The sequence below is a fragment of the Heterodontus francisci genome, chromosome 10 (genome assembly GCF_036365525.1).
Source record: "Heterodontus francisci isolate sHetFra1 chromosome 10, sHetFra1.hap1, whole genome shotgun sequence".
Lineage (NCBI taxonomy): Eukaryota > Metazoa > Chordata > Chondrichthyes > Heterodontiformes > Heterodontidae > Heterodontus > Heterodontus francisci.
The window spans coordinates 64,731,695-64,752,064 of record NC_090380.1 but is presented as its reverse complement, the minus strand read 5'-3'; the positions used below and the strand labels follow the sequence as shown (position 1 = coordinate 64,752,064).

General features: G+C 43.2%; 1 protein-coding gene across 3 annotated transcripts in view; it reads right to left on the bottom strand.

Moving 5' to 3' along the window:
• si:dkey-100n23.5 overlaps positions 1-20,370 on the bottom strand; it is a 293,233-nt gene that overhangs the window by 83,043 nt on the left and 189,820 nt on the right. For 2 of the 3 annotated variants that reach the window (XM_068040644.1, XM_068040642.1), the window contains 2 exons: positions 8,985-9,032; positions 7,136-7,218 (listed from right to left, as the gene is read on the bottom strand). In XM_068040644.1, coding sequence (XP_067896745.1) covers positions 7,136-7,218; positions 8,985-9,032 — 131 coding nt within the window. The remainder of the gene's footprint in view (positions 1-7,135; positions 7,219-8,984; positions 9,033-20,370) is intronic. The other variant, XM_068040643.1, reaches the window with a different exon arrangement.

The following is a 20,370-nucleotide window of genomic DNA, read 5'->3' as shown; positions in this document are numbered from 1 at the left end:
CACAAGTCAGGAGTGTGATGGAATACTCTCCACTTGCCTGGATGGGTGCAGCTCCAACAACACTCAAGAAGCTCGACACCATCCAGAACAAAGCAGCCCGCTTGATTGGCACCCATCTGCAAACATTCACTCCCTCCACCACCGACGCACAGTGGCAGCAGTGTGTACCATCTACAAGATGCACTGCAGCAAGGCACCAAGGCTCCTTAGACAGCACCTTCTAAACCCGCGACCTCTACCAACTAGAAGGACAAGGGCAGCAAATACATGGGACCACCACCTGCAAGTTCCCCTCCAATTCACACACCATCCTGACTTGGAACTATATCGCCGTTCCTTCACTTTCGCTGGGTCGAAATCCTGGAACTCCCTTCCTAACAGCACTGTGGGTATACCTACCCCAAATGGACTGCAGCGGTTCAAGAAGGCAGCTCACCACCACTTTCTCAAGGGCAATTAGGGCTGGGCAATGAATGCTGGCCTGGCCAGCATCACCCACATCCCATGAATGAATAAAAAAAGACCCACAGCAATTTAAAAAAAAATTATTCATTCATGGGACGTGAGCATCACTGGCAAGACCAGCATTTGTAGTTCACCCCTATGTAACTGCCCTTTGAAATGGCCCAGCAAGAAACTCAGTTCTATCAAACTGATACAAAAACAGTCGCAAAAGAATAAAGCCAGACGGATCACCTGGTATTGAACCAGCTACCGAATATGACAAAGGCACAGCCAGCTAATCAACCCTACAAAGTCCTCCCCACTAACATCTAGGTACATGTGCCAAAATTGGGACAGCTGTCTCACAGACTAGTCCAGCAACAGCCTGACATAGTCATGCTTACAGCATCAAGCCTTTTAGCCAACGTCCCAGAGTCCTTCATCACCATCCCTGGTTATGTCCTGTCCCACCGGCAGGACAGACCCGCCAGAAGTGGCAGCACAGTGGTATACAGTGCAAAGGGAGTAATCCTGGAAGTCCTCAACATTGACTTTAGACCCCATGAAGTCTCATGGCATCACATTAAACATGGGCAAGGACCATTTGGAAGATATCCATCAGCAAGAGTAGTAACACTACTGACCAAGTTGAGTGAGTCCTGAAAGATGTATCTGCCAGACTGTGCCTACGCCAGGTGGTGAGAAAGCCAACATTAGGGAGAAACCTACTTGGACCAATCTACCTGATACAGTTACATCTATCCATGACAGAATTGGTAGGAGTGACCACCGCACAGTCCTTGTGGAGACAAAGTCCCTTCTTCACACTGAGGGCACCATCCATCATGCTGTGTGGCACTACTATTGTGCTAAATAGGATAGATTCAGAACAGATCTAGCAGCTCAAAACTAGGCATCCATGAGGAACGGTGGATCAGCAGCAGTGGAACCGTATACCACCATAATTTATAATCTCATGGCCTGGCATATCCCGCATTCTATATTACCATCAAGCCAGCAGACCAACCCTGGTTCAATGAGGAGTGCAGGAGAGCATGCCAGGAGCAGCACTGGGCATACCTAAAAATGAGGTGCCAACCTGGTGAAGCTACAACACAGGACTACATGCATGCTAAACAGTGAAAGCAGCATGCTACACAGGTAAGCAAACTTACAAACAACAGATCAGATCAAAGTAAAAGCAAAATACTGCAGATGCTGGAAATCTGAAATAAAAACAAGAAATGCTAGAAATACTCAGCAGGTCTGGCAGCATCTGTGGAGAGAGAAGCAGAGTTAACGTTTCAGGTCAGTGACCCTTCTTTAGAACTAGAAGATATTGGAAACGTGAAAGGTTTTAAGCAAGTAAAATGGGGCTGGGGCAAGAGATAACAAAGGAGAAGGTGTAGATAGGACAGGGTCACAGAGAATAACTGGCCAGAAGGTCATGGAGCAAAGGCAAACAATATGTTAATGGTGTGTGGAAAGACAAAGCAAAAGTACAGATAGGGTATTAATGGACTGAAAACTGAACAGCCACAAGCACAAACATGAAAAAAAAAGTGGGCAGGCAAATGGAACAAACTAAGATAAAACAAAATAAACACAAAAAAAATATAAAAAACGAAAAAATAACTAAAAATAAAAGTAAAATGCTGGGCCTGTCATGCTCTGAAATTATTGAACTCAATGTTCAGTCCGGCAGGCTGTAACGTGCCTAATCAGTAAATGAAATGCTGTTCCTCAAACTTGCGTTGATGTTCACTGGAACACTGCAGCAATCCCAGGACAACAGATGTGAGCATGAGAGCAGGGGCGGGGGGGGTGTTGAAATGGAGAGCAACCGGAAGCTCGGCGTCATGCTTTCGGACTGAGCAGAGGTGTTCCGCAAAGCGGTCACCCAGTCTGTATTTGGTCTCCCCAATGTAGAGGAGACCACATTGTGAGCAACGAATACAGTATACTACATTGAAAGAAGTACAAGTAAATCGCTGCTTCACCTGAAAGGAGTGTTTGGGGCCTGGGATAGTGAGGAGAGAGGAGGAAAATGGGCAGGTATCACACCTCCTGCGATTGCAGGGGAAGGTGGTGTGGGAAGGGGACGAGGTGGTGGGGGTAATGGAGGAGTAGACCAGGGTGTCGCGGAGGGAACGATTCCTTTGGAATGCTGACAGGGGAAGAAGCCTTTGGTAGTGGCATCACGCTGGAGGTGGCAGAAATGGTGGATGATGATCCTTTGGATATGAAGGCTGATGGGGTGGAAAGTGAGGACAAGGGGAACCCTGTCGCGGTTCTGGGAGGGAAGGGATGGGGTGAAGGTAGAGGTGCAGGAAATGGGCCGAACACGGTTGAGGGCCCTGTTAATCACAGTGGAGGGGAATCCTCGGTTGAGGAAAAAGGAAGACATATCAGAAGCGCTGTCATGGAAGGTAGCATCATCAGAGCAGATCAGATCAAAGCTCGGCAGTCCTGCCAGATCCAATTATGAATGATAGCAGACAATTAAACAATTAACAGAAGCTGGACACTCCATGAACATCCCCAACCTCAACGATGGGGAAGCCCAGCACATCAGTACAAAAGACAAGGCTGAAGGCGTTTGCAACCATTTTCAGCCATTACTGCTGCGTGGATGATCCCTCTTGGCCCCCTACTTAGGTCCTCAGCATTACAGATGCCAGTCTTCAACCAACTGGATTCACTCCATGTGATATCAAGCATCAGTTGAGCGCAAATGGATACAGCAAAGGTTATGGGCTCCAACACCATTCCAGCTGTAGTTCTGAAGAGTTGTGCTCCATAACTCGCCGTGCCCCAAGTTAGGCTGTTCCAGTGCAGCTACAACACTGGCATCTACCTGACAATATGGAAAATTCGTTAGATATGTCTTGATCACAAAAAGCAAGCAAGTCCAATCCCATTGGTCTACTTTCAACCATCAGCAAAGTGACGGAAAGTGTCGTCAACAGTGCTATAAAGCGGCATTATTCACCAATAACCTGCTTGGATGCTCAGTTTGGGTTCCGCCAGGACTGCGGCTCCAGGCCTCATTACAGTCTTGGACCAAACAGGGACAAAAGAACTGAATTCTTGTGAGGTTAGAGTGACTGCCCTTCACACCAAGGCAAGATTTGACAGAATGTGGCATCAAGGAGCCCTAGTACAATTGAAGTCAATGGGAATCAGCGGGAAAACTCTCCAATGGCTGGAGTTATACCTGGTAAAAAGGGAGATGCTGTGATTGTTGGAGGCCATCTCATCGCAGCCCCAGGACATCACTGCAGGAGTTCCTCAGGGCAGTGTCCTAGGCCCCAACCATCTTCAGCTGCTTCATCAATTACCTTCCCTCCAAGATAAGGTCAGAAGTGGGGATGTTCACTGATGATAGCAGTGCTCAGTTCCATTCGCCACTCCTCACATTATGAAACAGTCTGTGCCTGCATGCAGCAAGACCTGGACAACATTCAGGACTGGGCTGATTAGGAGCAAGTAACATTCACCACAAACATGTTTCAGGCAATGGCCATCTCCAACAAGAGAGAATCTAACCACCTCCCCTGGACGTTCAACAGCATTTTATTGCTGAATTCCAACACCACTGACCAGAAACTTAACTGGACCAGCCACATAGGAGCAGATCAGAGGCTGGGAATTCTGTGTCAATTACCTGACCTCCCGACTCCCCAAAGCCTGTCCACCATCTACAAGGTACAAGTCAGGAGTGTGATGGAATACTCTCAACTTGCCTGGATGAGTGCAGCTCCAACAATACTCAAAAAGCTTGATAGCATCCAGGATAAAGCCGCCCACTTGATTGTCACCCCACCCACCACCTTAAACATTCACACCATTCACCACTGGCGCACTGTGGCAGCAGTGTGTACCATCTATAAGATACACTGCAGCAATTCGTCAAGGCACCTTCAACAGCGTCTTCCAAACTCGCGGCCTCTATCTAGAAGATCAAGGGCACCAGGCACACAGGAACATTGCCACCTGCAAGTTCCCATCCAAGTTGCGCACCATCCTGTCTTGGAAATATATCGCCATTCATTCACTGTTGTTGGATCAACATCCTGGAACTCACTCCCTAACAGCACTAATGGGAGTACCTGCACCACACAGACTGCAGTGGTTACAGATAGCAGCTTACCACCACCTTCTCAAAGGCAATTAGGGATGGGCAATAAATGATGGCCTTGCCAGTGAAACCTACATCCCATGAATGAATTTAAAAAATTGCACCAGTCAGCTACTTGATACCTCTGTGAACTGCAGATTGATTAATGCCGCTGATGTTCCCAATGGCAACTTATAATGAGAGTCAAAAGCATAAAGGTTCAGGGCTGTGGTGACCTCAAAAAGAACTGTCAGTGTTATGCCTGTCGTGGAGGTTGATTAGAGCTCAGACTCTGGGATCTGGCACAAGTTTGCCACTGTATCACCAGAAGGGCACAGGCTGCATGTTTTCCACTGACATTCTAGGGTCGGTGCGTCACTGGCTGTAGACACAGAATCCCTGGGCAAGGCAGGTGGTGACAGACCACCTCTAATATGGTCTAACATGCTTTGCATCCATCATTTCACCAACTCCATCTTCCAAAGAACACAATGAGAGAAATCTCCATCAGAATACTCAGTTTCAAAATTATAACGATAGCAACTAAAAACCTACAACTAAAATTTATACACAAAAGATGTGTTAAAAATTAATTCTGAAAACAACTAGCATTTAGCTGAAGAAAAATGCTAGTTTTTGATATTCTTCTCAAAAGACAGCAGGGTTTTCTTAAAATGTCTCCGTTGCCATTTCAACTAGGCAAACTTGGAGTACAATGCTATTCCTGAAAGAATATCAGGAAACTGCAAATCAACAATTGGTCCTGAAACTTTGTACGGGAGTGCATGCCAGAATAGTCGTCGAGACACATTCACTAGCAATCACTACCGCTGACCCTGATGGGCTTTCTAAAATTGGAGGAGTTCCCCTAATTTGTCTTGCAATGGTGGGTGCCTCGGCACTAACGGCGATTCTCTATGAGGTGGTGCTTTAACAACACTAAAAACAAATGTGGCCTTAAATATTACGGGGTCCAGGCCACAGTCTCCAGTCTAAACTGGTGAGCTCCACTTCCACCCCAGAAGGCATGATATGCTTGGTCTCACCACATGTATCTCTATCAATCTTACTCTGGGTCCTGTAGATTGGATTCTAGAACATCTGGATTCCTGCTTAGTTCCCAGCACTTCTGGCAGATTCTGGCCAAAGTTACCGCATTAGAACTCTAGAAGCTGCTGTTTCTTAGGGCCATTAAAACTAAACTCTCATCTGTTTTTGACACAAGCTTCTTGGCACTCTTTCTGGCCTCACTGGAAGTTTATGCATGCCACATGTCCAGTGAGATTGAACACCAGCTGATTTTCTGACCTGTTAGTGCCAACTTTTGCTGTAGTAATGTCAGCAATGGCAAGCTGAAAATTCACCCTGGAGTAATATATGGACAAAGCGAGAGAGAGAGAAAAAGAGACAGCAGAGGGGCAGGGAAAGCAAGAGCTGGGACTGTGGGACACATAGTGAAAGATGTGGGGAGAAAGAAAAAAAGCACAAAATAGGCAGAGAAGAGTGGGAGAAAAAAAACCATGAATCGGGAGAAAATGAAAGGAAGGGGGGCGAACGAGAGAGATATGACCAATGAATAGGCTGATTACTGTCTGCTGTTTTTTCTTAATTTATGGAATCCTTTGTTAGTCAGTTACTTCTTTGCCTGTGTTTTTTCATGGTTCATTTGTGAGTTTTTAAAAATTCAATTCCCCTAGATGTCTTGGTTGGGTGTGAGATTAAAAGATGGTGTGACTTAGTTTCTAATGGGCTTGAATTCCTCTAAACTTAAGCTTGGATTCAGACCCTCAGGATCCAAAGTTTAGATCCCTTGGATGAGATTTTAACTCACTCAAAACCCATTTGTTTTTACAGAGTTATCAGGCCCTTCAAGTCTGATATTTAAATTATGTATTTTCAATGTTAATCCTTTTTTTATTGCTGGGAATTTTTTTTTGGTGGGGGCGGGCGGGGGAGACAGATAAGCAAAAAGGGCATTAACTGATGGATTTTTCTAAAACTCCCAACTGATTTCCCTATATTTCTAGTAGCTGATCAGCTTTTTTAAAAAACCCAATAGAGATTTTTTTGCAAACAGAAATTCCCAATAAACTGGAGGCTTTCACAATCAACATCCTATCAGGACTGTCTTTAAACTCAGGTTCCAGAAGTGAAAGAGGAGAATACACTAAGCTTGGAAAGTCCATCAAACTGAATTATTTCTAAAAGAACACACAACCACTTCAGAAACTGTTGTGTTTTAAAATTATACAGCAGTGGCTCAAAATTTTCACCATGTTAGTTACCAACTAGAAGATGGCTGGACAGAACATTAAAATTTATATTAATTGATGCAATTAAGGATAAATTTTGCTATATTGTCATTTTTGAACAAGGTATCACTGCATTAAATGGAATCCTCTTAAACAGGAAAATTGGAACTCTATTTTTGCCCCCTCCCGCACAAGATAAAGAATGACTCATCTTTAATCTGACAATAATCATCTAGTCGTCACGCTTCTTGGCTACAGTAATCTATAATTACTGTAGCCTTACTAAGCAGCAACAATGACAACAATTATTTGCACTCACCTGTTAATGAGAGGAAAGAGGGACACAGCCAGGTATACAGATGGGTACCACTTAAGTGGCTTGATTTCCAGAGTTAATAAGATCTACATGTAAATAATAAATTTAAACACATTCAGTTCTGTCAGTTTTAAATCATTTCTCACAAAAGTAATTTTATCAGCACAAGTCCAACAGAAAATTCATTCTTAAAAAAAGAAAGCAAACCGATAGCTGTGTTTTAAACTAATTACATCCACAGTTCACTAAGCATCTGGCTTCTAGTATATTAATCCTCGTATTAGTAGATTAATTATTAATGCAGGCAACTGCAATAACTCAGAAGAACCCTGCGATGACTATGCTATGTTTAAGAAGCACATCAAAAACAGAAGCCCTCTTGATTCTGCAAATCATAACAGAAGTGTATCAGTGTGATAAGATTGAAATACTTGCTGCATATTTAAAAATTGTCAATTATTTTATAAAGATTAGATGATAGTATTTGAAAATCTGAGAACAACCCTGCAAGAAAGCCCATGACTTATCAGAGATGCCTTGTTAGAATACAAAATAGGTGATGTCTGGTAGAAATCTAACAGCACTGCAGTGTCCACTGATCTTTTTTTCAAATATTGCTCATTTCTGACATATATTAAAATCATTCCTTATTCCTTACACAATCTAGAAAAGCAGTACAATATTTTGGCCATACCGTGTGTCAAGCATACTTCTGGCCATTAAATAAATTTGATGAAAATACAAACTATTCTGGCATCTACTAACCGATCAAAAATTCACCCGGTGTCCAAGTTGGTCAAAATTTAAATAACAGAACCTCCCTTCAAAAGAATCATTCTATTGGAGATAGGCGAAAAGTGAAAATCTACCATGAACAGGATTATCGTGCATTCAGCTGCACATTCTTGCAGGAATTATTCATGAAACTGAGATGAGATGCAGATACGTATTGACAAAATACTTTGCAGTATTACTGGCAGCCAGAGAGGGGCAGCATTCACCTACTGGTGGTGCAGAGATACTGGATGTTCACATTCTTGGTCCTTACTATCAGCACACACGGATGAACATTAAAGCTACTTAACCGTTGATGCTGACCAGAAACCAGCAATGGAATTGCCCCGTCTTAATCATAACAAATTATTTTATTCAGTTTTTGAATATGGTTTAGATCCAAATAACATGAAATAAATGTTAATATTTTAGCAGAGGAGGCTGCATTCTTATTTTTTAATGCCAGAAAAACCACACAAGAATGTGATTATATCTTGGAGTGAAGGATAGATGTTACTTTTCAACTTAAAATAATTTGAGGTTCCAGTTTTACTATCTAAAGCACAAAAAATAACATTATGGCGCTGGTACTGGTACATCTGTACTAACAGAACTATATAGTGCTCATTTGTAATAACTGAACTTAACATACTCAACCAACAGAGCAACTTCCATTTGTGTTCTACATACATGGTCTGAAACTCCATAACAATATTCCACAGCGTAGATCTAACACACATAGCTTAGGGCAAACAGTAAAGTAGTGTTGCTTACAATGTCCATATCCCAAGAATGAATAATTTGACAAAAAAATAAAAAAATTTCACATAGGATCCTTACTTACAGGCAAATTGAAAAGACTTTCTTAGTATCAGTCTGGATTGGCTTTGAACCGAGCCTCAGATGTGAAAGGCCAGGCCTCAGATGTGAAAGGCCAGAGTTTAGCCCACTTGACCATGGACGTGCTTGAAATAGTTCTACTAAAACTGTCCCCACAATACTGGAAGATGGAGGTTTCCTAACCACTAATATACAGGAATTTGTTTGAGTGTAACTTGTAATCTCATCTGAACTGTACCTTGCTTCTTTCTCTTTCAGGATCATATGGGCCAGACCAAGTTAAAACCTGTATGGAATAAAAAAATGACAAAAGACAAATTAAATTTGAAAACAATTGCCACAAAATGCTGCTCCTTAGTGCCCGGGTTTTCAGTGCAATGAGTGCAGTTTTGCCTCCAAAATGGCATCCGTGGCAAGTGCGCACACTTCTGGTGTGAGCCACACCAGACTCCATTTTGGCGAGGGCATCACTGAGGCTCTGTATTCCAACATAGCTGAATATATTTCATTCTCTCTTGTCTCTCCAAATGCACACGCAGGGAGAGTCCACTGGAACTATGCAGAATAGACAGATCATGACATTAAGTGGTAATTTGACACCAGCGCTGCCATTTGGGAACTCAATGCTCCAGTTAGTGCCATCTCTTAAACATGCACAGCTGAACATGCATTCAGCAGCAGCTCTTCACCAGTGCTATTTAAAGAGATCAACTACTTTCAGGTTAGTTGCTGATTGATTACTGGCTGATGCTGCAATTGTAGAAGTGTTTGGTGGTTTCTAGAGTTATTTAAAGTTGCTAAAGTCTATAGGAAGTGGTGTCGCACTCCTGACTTTGTCCTGACTTCAACAATTTTGCAAAATCCACGTGCTGCCAGACATGGGTGTAGTAGTATGCATTCCCCTTGGTCTACAGCATGACAGGCCAAATGAGCAGAGGCAACACAGAGCAGGTCAAACTGGACAGAGGAGGAAGAGGAGGAGGAGGGGAGAAGGGCTCTGAGCAGGAGGCCATACCGTCCTGGGTCTTCAGGGAGTAATTCTCCTGCCTAAACCTCAGTGAGGAACAGCGTGTCAGATCTCTGTGCTTCGCTAAGGAGGTCCTCACTGGAATCTGCCACATGTTGCAGCCACAACTGCAACCTCAGAGCAGGGCGAGGACAGCACTGCCAGCAGCTGTGAAGGTGACTGTGGCCATGAACTTATATGCATCTGGCTCTTTCCAGACTGGAGCAGGTGATGTTTGCAACATCTCCCAATTTGCCATCCACGGTTGCATAAAGGAGGTCACTGAGACTCTGTATTCCAAGACAGCTGATTACAGTTCATGCTCTCTTGTCAGAAAGAAGGAGGAGGAGTGAGCACACGGCTTCACAAGAATTGCAGGCTTCCCCATGGTGCAGGTGCCACATGCAAATTGCTTTGTGGGCACTGCATGTCAGCTCTGAGGTATACCACAACAGAAAGGGATTCCACTCCCTCAACGTCCAGCTGGCTTGTGACCATACACAGCGTATCATGCCTGGTATCCTGGCAGCAGTCATGATACCTTCATTCTGTGGCAGTCCACTGTGTTATCTGTATTTGAGCCACCATGACAAACCAGAGGCCGTCTTACTGGGTGACAAGGGCTATCCTTTGACGGTATGGCTCATGACTCTAGTGTGCAATCCAAGCACATGTGTGCAGCATGCATATAACAAAAACCATTCTACCACATGAAATGATAGGACAGACCACTGGGGTGCTGAAACAACACTTCCGTGGCCTGGATCACTCTGTAGAAACCCTGCAATACTTGGCAGAAAGATGCCAAGCTTTGTGGTCCAGTGCTGCATGCTGCCCAACCTTGCCATCATGAGGGCATAACCCTTGCTACCAGCTATACAATGAGCAGTTAATGAGGAGAAAGAAGCAGGAGGAGGAGGAAGAGGAAAAGAGGAGGTAATCAACGCAGCCACCTTCTGGCTGGGCTGTATATGATGGTCTCATCTGACTGCAATACCAGTAAATGCAACACAATTTCCCATTCACCAACAATCCCACACCTTACCTTTCCTCTGTTACTGACGATCACACTGTCCACTTGGCCACAATCCAAAAATAAAAGCCAACACAAAATATATGTTCCAAACCAAATGAATAAATCAAGCCATGCCATATTGCACACAAACTTCAATTAATCATCTTTGAGCAGTCCCTTAATGCCTGCTTTCCATATGCCTTGCTCATCCTAGTGCTCTTATGAAGTGATACCCTGGTGGCTGCAGCATGGCCAGTGGGAGGCTGCTAACTTTCAACGGGAGAGACTGCAGATGGCCTTGCAGAATGACCTCAAGCCGTTCTGGCCCTGGAAGGCCCGGCTTCGGAATACACGACCTCAGCACAACCGGCAGCAGTCTGGGCTACCTGGCCGATAGACAAAAGCAAGGGCCCTGGTGGAGCATCAATGGTGGGAGGATGAATGTTGTCATGCTGAGAAAGAACAGCAGGTGTGTGCTCCACGAGCCACTGTCGCTCTCCCTGGGTGGTACCTCAGCAGTCCTAGTGATCTGTTGGAGGACAGATTGCTGGATTGCTGTAAGACCCTGAAAGCCCCTTTAAACACGAGCATCCGCAGTCATAATGGCAGCTGTCTGAACTTCCACTGCAGCACCCAGACACTGGGTGGCTTCTGGTTGTGCTGCAATAGAAGGTGAGACATTGGCCACCAGATGCTGCACTGTGGTTGGGTTCACAATTGTGCTAATGGAGTTGGCCACCACTTCCATACTGGAAAGGATGGGCACCAAGCTCTGCTCAATGCCTTGTGCCAGGTTGGTGCCAGACTCCTCCATGCTCCTCGACATTGCACACAGGCTTTCTGCATGCCTGCCAATGCACAAGCATTTCACTGTGCATACCCATCAGCCTTCTTCTGTAGGTCGCCTCATCAAAGTGCTCATCCATTTTCTGCAGCGTAGCCCTCGTGTAATCTCACCCTCTGGCGAGTTAGCACTTTCACTACCCTTATCCCCTGCCTTGGCTGCAGGCCACTTATGCCCGTTGTCTCATCACATGCAGATCCACCTCTAAGCTATAGTCTAAAGTGCACACAGTGTCAGTATTTGAGCACTGTCTTCCTGCTCCTCCACCTCTTGCTCTTTCACCACTGCTAGGTTGCGATACTTTGGTATCTGAAAGGAGAAAGGCACAAGGGTAGGGTTGTGCAGAGGGGAGGGGGACAAAGCAAGAGATGCATGATTATACTATCTGTAGCTTTAAATCAGAATATATTGTTGGACAAGGCAGAACAGGGACGTGAGAAGGTGGATTAGGTATGAGGATACACAGTCATTTTCAATGGCTTCAGCACCACTAGCCATGGCCGCTGCAACGGCCATTCCAAAGATGGCGATCACCGTCTCCTTAATCAAGGTGAGGACATGCAGCCGTATCTGTCCCCAGCTCTTAGCCCCTGCTGCCTCTGGTTATGTGCTAACTTGTTCTGCAAGATAGGAAAAGTGCGTCAGTGAGTGTCGCGCAATGTATCTGAGTAATGAAGTTGTCATGGTTGAATAGTGGCAGCATTAAATTTCATCTGCCACTTGTCCGCCCATTAATTAAGGAAAGCCAGCATGGATTTGCTAAGGGCAAACTGTGTTTAACTAACTTGCTTGAGTTTTTTGATGAGATAACAGACAGGGTTGATGAGGGTAATGCAGCTGCTGTGGTGAACATGGAGTTCCAAAAAGCATTTGATAAAGTGTCATATAATAGGCTTGTCAGCAAAGTTAGAGCCCATGGAATAAAAGTGACAGTAGTAGCAGGGATATGAAATTGGCTGAGTGACAGGAAACAGACAGCAATGGGATGAAGGGGTTATCTTATGAGGAAAGGTTGAGGAGGTTGGGCCTATCTCCATTGGAGTTTATAAGAATAAGAGATGATCTTATTGAAACATACAAGATCCTGAGGGGACTTTTGACATGTGGATGCTGAGAGGATGTTTCCCCTTGTAGGGGAATCTAGAATTACAGAACCACAGGATTGTAATAGCGCAGGAGGCGGCTATTTGGCCCATCGTATCTGCGCTGGCTCTCCAAATAAGCAATTCAACTAATGCCATTCGCCCATCTTCTCCTCCTAACCCTGCACATTCTTCCTTTTCAGATAACTCTCTAATTTCCTTTTGAAAGCTTCGATTGAACCTGCCTCTACCACACTCTTAGGCAGTGCATTCCAGACATTAACCACTCGCTGAGTGAAAAAGTTCTTCCTCATGTTGCTTTTGCTTCTTTTGCCAATCGCTTTAAATCCGTGCCCTCTCGTTCTCGATCCTTTCACGAGTGGGAACAGTTTTTCCCTAAGGGGCACAGTTTAAAAATTAGGGGCCTCTCATTGAAGACCGAAATGAGGAGAATTTTTTTTCTCTGAGGGTCTTTAATCTGTGGAATTCTCTTCCCCAGATAGGAGTAGAGGCTGGGTCATTGAATATATTCATGGCTGAGTTAGATTTTTGATCGACAAGAGAGACAAGGGTTATGGGGGGGCAGGCAGTAAAGTGGAGTTGAAGCCATAATCAGATCAGCCATGATCTTATCAAATGGCGGAGCTGAATGGCCTGCTCCTGCTCTTAATTCTTGTGTTCTTAGTTGTTTTTTTGGACTGGAGGAAAGTATATAGTGGGGTTCCCTAGAGGACGAGGCTCAGACCCCTACTTTTCTAGATATATATTAATGGCCTAGACTTGGGTGTACAGGGCACAATTTCAAAATTTGCGAATGATATAAAACTTGGAAGTACTGTGAACTGTGAGGAAGATAGCGATGAACTTCAAAAGGACATAGACAGGATGGTGGAATGGGCAGACAAGTGGCAGATGAAATTTAATGCAGAGAAGTGTTAAGAGATTTATTTTGGTGGGAAGAATGAGGAAAGACAATATACAATAAAAAATACAATTCTAAAAGGGCTGCAGGAGCTGAGGGACCTGGGGATATATGTGCACAAATCATTGATGGTGGCAGTGCAGGTTGAGAAAGTGGTTAATAAAGCATATGGGATCCTGGGCTTCATAAATAGGGGCATAGAGTCCAAAAGCAAGGAAATTATGATGAACCTGTACGAAACACTCATTTGGCCTCAACTGGAGTATTGCGTCCAGTTCTGGGCATCACACTTTAGGAAGGAAAGAAACATAGAAAATAGGAGCAGGAATAGGCCATTTGGCCCTTTGCGCCTGCTCCGCCATTCATTATGATCATGGCTGATCATCCAACTCAGCAACCTTTCGCCCATACCCTATAGAAGGATGTGAAGACATCGGACAGAGTGCAGGAAAGATTCACGAAAGTGGTTCCAAGGATGAGGAACTTCAGTTACATGGATAAATTGGAGAAGCTGGGGCTGTTCTCCTTGGAGAAGATAAGATTAAGAGGAGATTTGATAGAGATGTTCAAAATCATGAGGGGTTGGGACACAGTAGATGGGGAGAAACTGCTCCCGTTGGTGAAAAGATTGAGTACTAGAGGACACCGATTTAAGGTGATTGGCAAAAGAAACAGGAAAAGAGGAAAAACCTTTTTTAATCAGCATGTGGTTAGGATCTGGAATGCATTGCCTGATAGTGTGATGGAGGCAGATTCAATCGAGGCTTTCGAAAGTGTCATGGTCCTGTAGTTTTTTTTCGGAATATGCGGTTTGCCTTTAAGACTTGCAAGGGATTAGTATTGCTTTAAGAACCAGCAAGCCTCAGGAGTTATAGGAAGGTGCATTTTTGTTGCCTTAGAAACAGCCATTTGGAGACTGCAATTTAAAGGGTGTATTCTCGTTATCATACATACAACCACTGGGAGTGAGTCTCATGCGATACAATTCAGTTTTGAACTGGCTATTAGTTGAAGACAGTTTGTTCTAACAGAACACACAGACAGAAGACACAGCTGTGATGACAGCACCTGGAAAAAGAGCTCTCAACCATTTAAACTGAAGGAAGGGGATTTTAGTCTGTTTATTATTATCTCTCAAAATTCTAAGAAAAAGTCAAGCCAAAACAGAGATCTCTGGTAATTTAAATTGAAGAAAGGGGTTAGACTGTGACAATCTTTTATCCCTCAAAAACTCTAAAGTCAGATTGATTCCATTGAAAGTATCTGCAAGTCGTTAATTGTTGAAATTCGCTGGAGAAGGAAAGCAACATTTTGAGGACTTCGAGCAACATTCTGTGAGGACTTCGAGCAACATTGGCCTGTAAATGTGCAAGGACTCTAATTTTTTCTATTTTAAATGTTGTTTATATCTTCATACGGTCCTATGAAGATATAAACAACATTTAAAATAGAAAAAATTAGAGTCCTTGCACATTTACAGGCCAATGTTGCTCTAAGTCCTCAAAATGTTGCTTTCCTTCTCCAGCGAATTTCAACAATTAACGACTTGCAGATACTTTCAATGGAATCAATCTGACTTTAGAGTTTTTGAGGGATAAAAGATTGTCACAGTCTAACTTCCCTTTCTATCTCCAACACAGAAGTCCTCGAGGCGGCCAACATCCCCAGCTTGTACACACTACTGAGTCAGCGGCGCTTGAGATGGCTTGGCCATGTGAGCCGCATGGAAGATGGCAGGATCCCCAAAGACACATTGTACAGCGAGCTCGCCACTGGTATCAGACCCACCGGCCGTCCATGTCTCCGCTATAAAGACGTCTGCAAACGCGACATGAAATCCTGTGACATTGATCACAAGTCGTGGGAGTCAGTTGCCAGCGTTCGCCAGAGCTGGCGGGCAGCCATAAAGACGGGGCTGAAATGTGGCGAGTCGAAGAGACTTAGTAGTTGGCAGGAAAAAAGACAGAGGCGCAAGGGGAGAGCCAACTGTGCAACAGCCCCAACAAACAAATTTCTCTGCAGCACCTGTGGAAAAGCCTGTCACTCTAGAATTGGCCTTTATGGCCACTCCAGGCGCTGCTTCACAAACCACTGACCACCTCCAGGTGCGTATCCATTGTCTCTCGAGATAAGGAGGCCCAAAAGAGAAGAAAGAGCATATCTTCATAGTGTTTAAGAATTTAGTTCTTCTAATTAAAGAGTTAATTTGTTGATTTAAAGACACCTGGTTTGATTAGCCTCATTCGGGGGTTAATAGATGGTACAATTTGGCTGGGTCTTTCTTTAATTTGGAAAGTTTTTAAATGATATGTTAGCCGATCTGTGGAGCGACGGGATTGAATTAACAGTGCGTCGATCCCACCACAATCAGAATCGTATATTTTGATAGGGGGCTTTAACAGGAGCGGTCGGTCATAACAAAAGGGAATTAAATAATTATCTGAAAAGAAAAAATGCAGGGTTACAGGGAAAAGGTGGGGGAGTGGGACTAGGTGAGCTGCTCTTGCAGACAGCCCACATGGACATGATGGACCAAATGGCCTCCTTCTGCGCTGTAACCATTTTATGTGCCAGCTGTGAGATGTGGCTATGAGACTTATTAAGTATGTGAGAGTGATGTGAAGCTATGATTGCTAGGCATGAGTCATGATTGATAGAGATTGTTTGTAGGTGAGTGATGGGGGTGTGGTACATTGAACAGTGTGTAAGGCTAGTGATGCAGTTGGTGGGCTATGACATTTAAAGATACATTCATTGACCTTGACCATTCTTGTGAGGTAGTTAAACTTTTGTGGCACTGCATCCAGATCCTTGGGACTAGATTCCTGGCATTGACTACTACGGTTATCTGGCCTTCGCAAAGTCTGGAGGGCCTCCTGGCCCTTTGTGGATAGATCATATCTCTCCTCCTCTCCACTTCCCCCACCAAAGTGTCCAGTGCATTGAGATAGAACTTCGGAGCACACTCTCTCTCCTGTTGCGCCAGACTCTCTTCCACAAACAGTTCCAGCATCTGCTTCAGGCACAGAGCACCTCCCTGTTAACAGCTGTAAATGGTGTTAGTCTCACATGAACTTGGGCCCCCTGCTGAGGCATGCAGCCACTCAATAGTGCATTTAGTGCTTGCTGCATGCAGCTATCATGCAAATTGGCAAGCAGCATGACGCTGGGGTGCTGCCTGCATTGGAAGCAATGGGAGCAGGTTAATCACGTATCGCGATTCCTGCCCACTTACAGAGGCTGTCCAATTTAACCTGCAACGTCTCAGAGAATCAAACAATCAGATAAATCTAGTCAAAGAATTCAAATGCAGTGCACCAAATTTCTTACACATGCTGTTAAAAATGTATATTAATGCAACCTTACTGCATTTCTAATGAAAACCCGGGTTTGTTGAAAATGGGTAATAAGAACACAAGCACTTTGGAGTTGATCCATTTTCAGACATATCTAATACTTACCATGTGCATTTTAGAAGAAAAAAATAAGGATATTGACTGAAAATAAATGAATTAATAGACCACTAAAACTATTTATATTTGCTATATGGTGATGTAGTTAAAAATACCGCACTTCCCTTTAAGTTTCATACAACACAGTAACGATTGAAAAAAAATCTAACATTTAAATATTAATTTTTATCTTAAACAAATCTGTAAGATTTGAACTATTTTCAAATTCAGTACCCAAAAGGCAGAGATATAACTTCGTTTAGACACAAGTCAAGGGACTGCACTTATTTAAAATTGATTTATAATGATTACTCACTAACTCTGACTGTCTCAAAAGAATTTAACTTTGCACTCTGAACTTGACTGTGTTTTCACATGCATCTGGCTAAATACAGACCTGTAGATTTAGAATTTAGTATTATGAAAGACAGCAAGATGCACTATAATAAACAAATATTTATAATTAAATCAAAATAGCCAACCATCCTCAGGAAAAACTACATTTTGTATATATTTCAAATCAGCCTTGCATGGCAACTCTGTTACACATTACACTGGAAGAGTCTGTGGTAAAAATATAATAGAACTTTATTCTTAAAATGCTTAACTGTTTAAAAATAAATATTACACTGATTGCAGCAAGAGGACACAATGAAGTAGACATAAACAAAGCACCGATCTTGCAAGGCTTTTTGTAGAAATTAAGCAGACAAAACTGGTGGGTAGGATGTCTGAGTGTTGACTCAGCAGCAGACACCAGCTTACGCAACCCCAGGCAATCTATTATTGCAAAGAGGCTTTCAGAAAAAATGCACAAGCTCCTGAGGCCAGGCACTGTTAGTTTTATTGATCCTGTAGATGGTAGAAACTCATAGTGGCCCCTTCCATTAGGACCATGGCTATCCAGCAATTAGAAAAAAATCATTACTCCAGGGCCATCAATTATTTTCAGTGCAGCACTAGATTAATGCTATAGTGCTACAGTTGCAGCCCAAAAGTTATGCTTAGGGTAATATAACAGAGGTGGAAGTGGGGGAAGATGGAGAGAAACTTGAAAAAAATAGAAATACGTGACTTGTTTACAAATACGGCATAAGATGTACGATATAAGGGTCAGACAGACTACCGTAATAAAAGAAAGCAGGTGCTGCTAAAAAATATTTGGCAGAGGTGAAAAAAATAAATTCCCCAACAAATAAAAAAGTATTTTGTGCCTGTAGAAGACACAAAACACATCAGAAATATTGGGGAACCAAGGGTCAAATGAGAGTGAGGAACTTAAAGTAATTAATATTTAGTAAAGGAAAAGTACTGGAGAAATTAATGGGAGTGAAAGCCAACAATTCCCCTGGACCTGATGGCCTATAGGGTTCGAAAGGTGGTGGCTATAGAGACAGTGGATGCACTGGTTGTGATCTCCCAAAATTTCCTACATTCTGGAATGGTCACAGTAGATTGAAAGGTGGCAAATGTAACACTGCTATTCAAGAAAAGAGGGAGAGAAAACATCGGGAACTACAGGCCAGTTAGACTGACATCAGTCATCAGGAAAATGCTGGAAATCATTATGAAGGAAGTGGTAACAGGGCATCCCAAGCTCTTTACAGCCAATGATGTACTTTTGAAGTGCAGTCGCTGTTGTAATGTAGAAAACATGGCAACCAATTTGTATACAGCAAGATCCACAAAGAGCATTGTGATAATGACCAGATAATCTGTTTTTGTGATGTTGATTGGGGGATAAGTATTGGCCTGGACTTTGGGATAACTCCCTGACTCTTCTTCGAAATAGTGCCATGGGATCTTTCACATCCACCTGACAGAACAGACTGGGCCTTAGTTTAATGTCTCATCCAAAAGCTGGCACCTCCGACAGTGCTGCACTCACTCAGTACTGCACTGGAGTGTCATCCTTTAGATTAGACAGAGCCATGTTTTTATGAAAGGAAAATCGTGTTCGACAAATCTACGAGAGTTTTTTTGAGGATGCAACTTGCATGGTAAAGGGGAACCAGTGGATGTAATATATTTGGATTTTCTAAAGGCATTCGATAAGGTGCCATATGAAAGATTGTTACACAAGATAAGGGCTCATAAGGTTGGAGATAATATATTAGCTTGGATAGAGGATTGGTTAAAGGACAGAAAAGAGGGCAGGAACAATCTGGTCATTTTCAGGTTAGCAGGCTGTTACCAGTGGGGTGCCGCAAGGATCAGTGCTAAGGACTCAGCTTTCAATCTATATTAATGACTTAGATGAATGGACTGAGTGTAATAAAGCCTAGTTTGCTTGGAAAGTAAGTTGTGCAGAGGACACAAAGAGCCTACAAAGGGATATAGATAGGTTAAGTGAGAGATCAAGAAGTTGGCAGATGGCGTATAATGTGAGAAATGTGAAGTTATTCATTTTGGTAGGAAGAACAGAAATACAGAATATTTTTTAAATGGTGAGAAACTATTTAATGTTGACGTTGAGAGGATTTGGATGTCCTTGTACACAAAAAAAAGAAAGTTAACATGCAGGTACAGCAAGAAACTAGGAAAGCAAATATTATGTTGGCCTTTATAGCAAGGGGGTTGGAGTACAAGAATAAGGAATTCTACAGAGCTTTGGTGAGACCACACCTGGAGTACTGTGTACATATTTGGTCTCCATACCAAGGAAGAATATACTTGCCTTAGAGGGAGTGCAATGAATGTTCACTAGATTGATTCCTGGGATGAAAGGGTTGTCCTATGAGAAGAGATTGTGTAGAATGGGCCTATATTCTCTGCACTTCAGAAGAATGAGATGTGAACTCATTTAAACATAAGATTCTGAGGGGGTTTGACAAAGTAGACGCCGAAGAGACTCTTTCCCCAGCTCGAGAGTCGATAACAAGGGGAAATAGTCTCAAGATAAAGGAGCAGCCATACAGAACTGAGATGACAAGAAATTTCTTTACTCAAAGGATTCTGAATCTTTGGAATTCTCTACCCCAGAGGGCTGAGAATATAAATTCAATGCTGAGATAGATAAACTCTTGGACTCTAAGGGAATCAATGGATATGGAGATAGGTAGGAAAAGTGGAGTTCAGGTTGAAGATTCACCATGATCTTACTGAATGGTGGAGCAGGCTCGAGGCCACCTGGCCTACTCCTACTCCCATTTCTTATGTTCTGAACACTTTCACAAGCACAAGCTCAGATTAAGGCTTGGAAAAGTCAAAAATTCAAAATTCTATGAAAATAGTGCAATACAGAGGCATTCTATGATTTAAAAATAGAACAATGAAGAGTGATTCACAGGTTCATGGTCATAC